General features: G+C 35.6%; 1 protein-coding gene across 1 annotated transcript in view; it reads right to left on the bottom strand.

The window, feature by feature from the left end:
- Positions 1–1,818: 1,818 nt before the first annotated feature.
- Positions 1,819–2,989, bottom strand: part of BIVM (basic, immunoglobulin-like variable motif containing) — a 53,928-nt gene continuing 52,757 nt past the window's right edge. Inside the window, exon 11 of the mRNA XM_012644455.1 lies at positions 1,819–2,399. Coding sequence (XP_012499909.1) covers positions 2,106–2,399 — 294 coding nt within the window. The 3' untranslated portion in view covers positions 1,819–2,105. The remainder of the gene's footprint in view (positions 2,400–2,989) is intronic.

The following is a 2,989-nucleotide window of genomic DNA, read 5'->3' as shown; positions in this document are numbered from 1 at the left end:
CATTTTACTAATGAGGAAATAAGCACATAAGAATTAACTTTAACTTGCCCAAAGTAATGCAGCTAGTAAGTGCAGAGCCAGCATTTGAAACTTCTTTGCATCTACGGAAACTCCTAAGAAGAGTTGATCAAGAAGTCAAGTATGACAGGAGTGACATATTCAAAGAGAAGTATGTAGTAACTATTGCTTATAGTTTCTGGAAAAACAGTCTCACTAAACCTAAACCTCAGTGTGCTCTTAATAACTGCCAAAGTTTTAAGCCAAGTTATTAAGTGATCATGTGTATCAAGACTTGTAAAAACTGATTATGGTCAATAAAGAGTTTGAATAAACTCATCCTCTTTTCCTAAGTGTCACCCTATTCTTTAATTTCTTATGTTGTATTTTTCTCCTTTCCTCTGGGCTCTTCCTACCTACCTCTTCTCCAAAATATTCCATTGACTATATGAAATTGCTGATATTCAACCATGTATGACCTACAAAAATAACTTCCTTTGGTTCAAGTAATATAAGAATTGAATTTTCTATTTCATATTATATTAGAAATCAAAATTATAGTCATCATCATGCATATTGTTTCAATGATTATAAAAGTAAGATTCAAGACAGTTTCTTATAACACACTAGGTTAGGCAGAAATGACAAATTGTCATGTACTTCAAACAAAGTTATAAGGGTACTCCCCACCTAAAACAAAGGTTCAAAAACATTCACATGATTAAAAGTAGAAAACAAAACTTTATTTGATGAAAACTTTAAAAGCTCCAGTGTAAAGTAACAAAATCAACAACCTACAAATCTCTTTCAGTCCTTTGCATTTCAAGCAAAATATTCTCTTCAGAAAAATGACCATTTCATAATATATATTCCCTTCTGTAGGCTATGCATGTATGAGTGGATAAATGGATATAAAATTCAAGAGAAAAAAATGGAAATATTTTAAAAATAAAAATCTGAACTCCCTCCTTGAGGTGTATTGCGATATGGTTACCAACATATTCAGCACCTTGTAATCACCAAGTTACTGATTTGAGTCCTGAAACAAGCCCCTGAATGAAAGAACAAGAGATCCTAGTCATATGTGAGTCACAGGTTGGCAGCAGAAGAAAAACTGACAGCAGCTAGAGAGAAGCTCAAATATATGAAATCCACACTTCCAAAATATTTAACACTCACTTCAAACAGCTAATTGTCTCTATGATTTAAAAAAAGAAAACAGCTCAGAGTTTGGAATATGGACAGTTGTCCTCTGAGTGATGTGGACATTCCTAATACATCTTCAAAGCTGTTGTCAACTCGATTTTGAGGAACCAATGAAGTATCAGGAGATCTCATTTCACAGATAACCTTGGGTATAGAAACTTCCGATGCCACTTGTTCTTTTATGCCATCCCTAAAACAAGGTTCATTCTAGACTTACAGAAGTCATACCAAGTCAAGAAATTCAAAAATATCTGGATCAATGCACTAAGTCACTCATTTGCACCAATAGAAAGGATCGGTTTCTTGTGTCTTTTCTCTTTTGCCTCAGTAGTGAGAATCCTGAGAAAAATTAACCAGGAAACAAATGAGGCAGGCAAGATACTGCTACAAGTAAAAGAATTATTAGACTCACAAAATAATTTTAAATGAGCTTTGACCATGAGTGAAAACTAGATATGGACAGCCCCAATTTTTTTTTAAGGGCAGATGGTACTTTACATCTTGATCTTAGGAACAAAACTATCTGTAACAAATGTCTAGGAATCAAATCATAAGTCGTTTCATGCTTAAGTATTTCAAATATTGATGCTGTTAAGTGAATTTGTGTTTGAGTTATTTAGACAGCAGCTGTAATTTTACTGGATTTTATGAAACTTTTTGTCCAAATTATTCATATACTCTTAACTTTAAAAGGACAATAATCTGTGCTTATCTGTTTATATATCTGAAATCACCCATCATAATCATACACAATTTATTTACTGGAGAACTACAAGGTTATGTTTTGTACCACAAGATCTGTTCCTATTTAATGTAGACTTACTAAAATCTTCTACTGTCTTAATGCAGTCCTGTATACAACGGTTGTATGTAGAATACCAATTTTTCAGTATCCAGCATGGTCAATCATTCCCATCATAATCACTGTAACCCTGGTAGCCACTGTTCCTTCGCTCATGGATACTAGACATCTTTTTCCATGCCGAGTCCTGATGGAAACTAGCACTGAAAGACCGGCCCAGACGCCCATGCTGCTTCTTGGAAATATTGTCTTCACTCTCTGATTTGGCAATTCCCTGGGCATGTGTTGGAGGTTGCGATTCTTGTCTAATATTTCCAAATGGAAAGTTCCAAAGGCCAAATCTTTGCCAATTAAGTCTCTGGAATGCTATGATGCAATGCAAATTTCCCCCAACCTAAAGAAGAAAAAAAAAGTTGGGTGAAGAAAATGAAGAGAAATTAATTAGACTAATTTGTGGACCCCTATGAACTCCTGGTTTTTTCCTCCTTCTCCTGCCTCAAAACAGTATTTTTCCTTCCAGACATCATCAGGGAACATTATCCTTCATCTTTCCTGATGGCTGCCTTTACAAAATATAACAATGACCACAGAGGCCAAAACACTTTCCCCACCCCCTGCCTCTCTACCACTCACTGTCAGCACACACTATAACCTCCCCATCTGCCTAATTCAAATACCAACATCATCCCTCTTCCTCTCCTATTCTTCATACCTTCTTATATGCATACTATTATATCAATGGGATGTCTACTCAATCTACAGCATCTACCATTCCCTGAGAATCTTCCCCCAAAGCCTTGTTTGCATACATGGCTCTGCCCCATGGCCACAGTTAATTTGGCCCAAGCTGGGTTAAGACTGTGGAATTGGACCCAAGGCAGATAAGTCTTGGTCTAGACTGTTCATCTAAAAGGGAGACATAAATTGAAAGATGATGATATTCAAGAAGTAAATAATCAGACAAAAGGAGAGCTAAAAACAATA

This window comes from Propithecus coquereli, unplaced genomic scaffold (genome assembly GCF_000956105.1).
Source record: "Propithecus coquereli isolate 6110/MARCELLA unplaced genomic scaffold, Pcoq_1.0 Scaffold212, whole genome shotgun sequence".
Taxonomy (NCBI): domain Eukaryota; kingdom Metazoa; phylum Chordata; class Mammalia; order Primates; family Indriidae; genus Propithecus; species Propithecus coquereli.
Note: the sequence above shows the minus strand (reverse complement) of the source record. Positions and strands in the feature narration are given on the sequence as shown.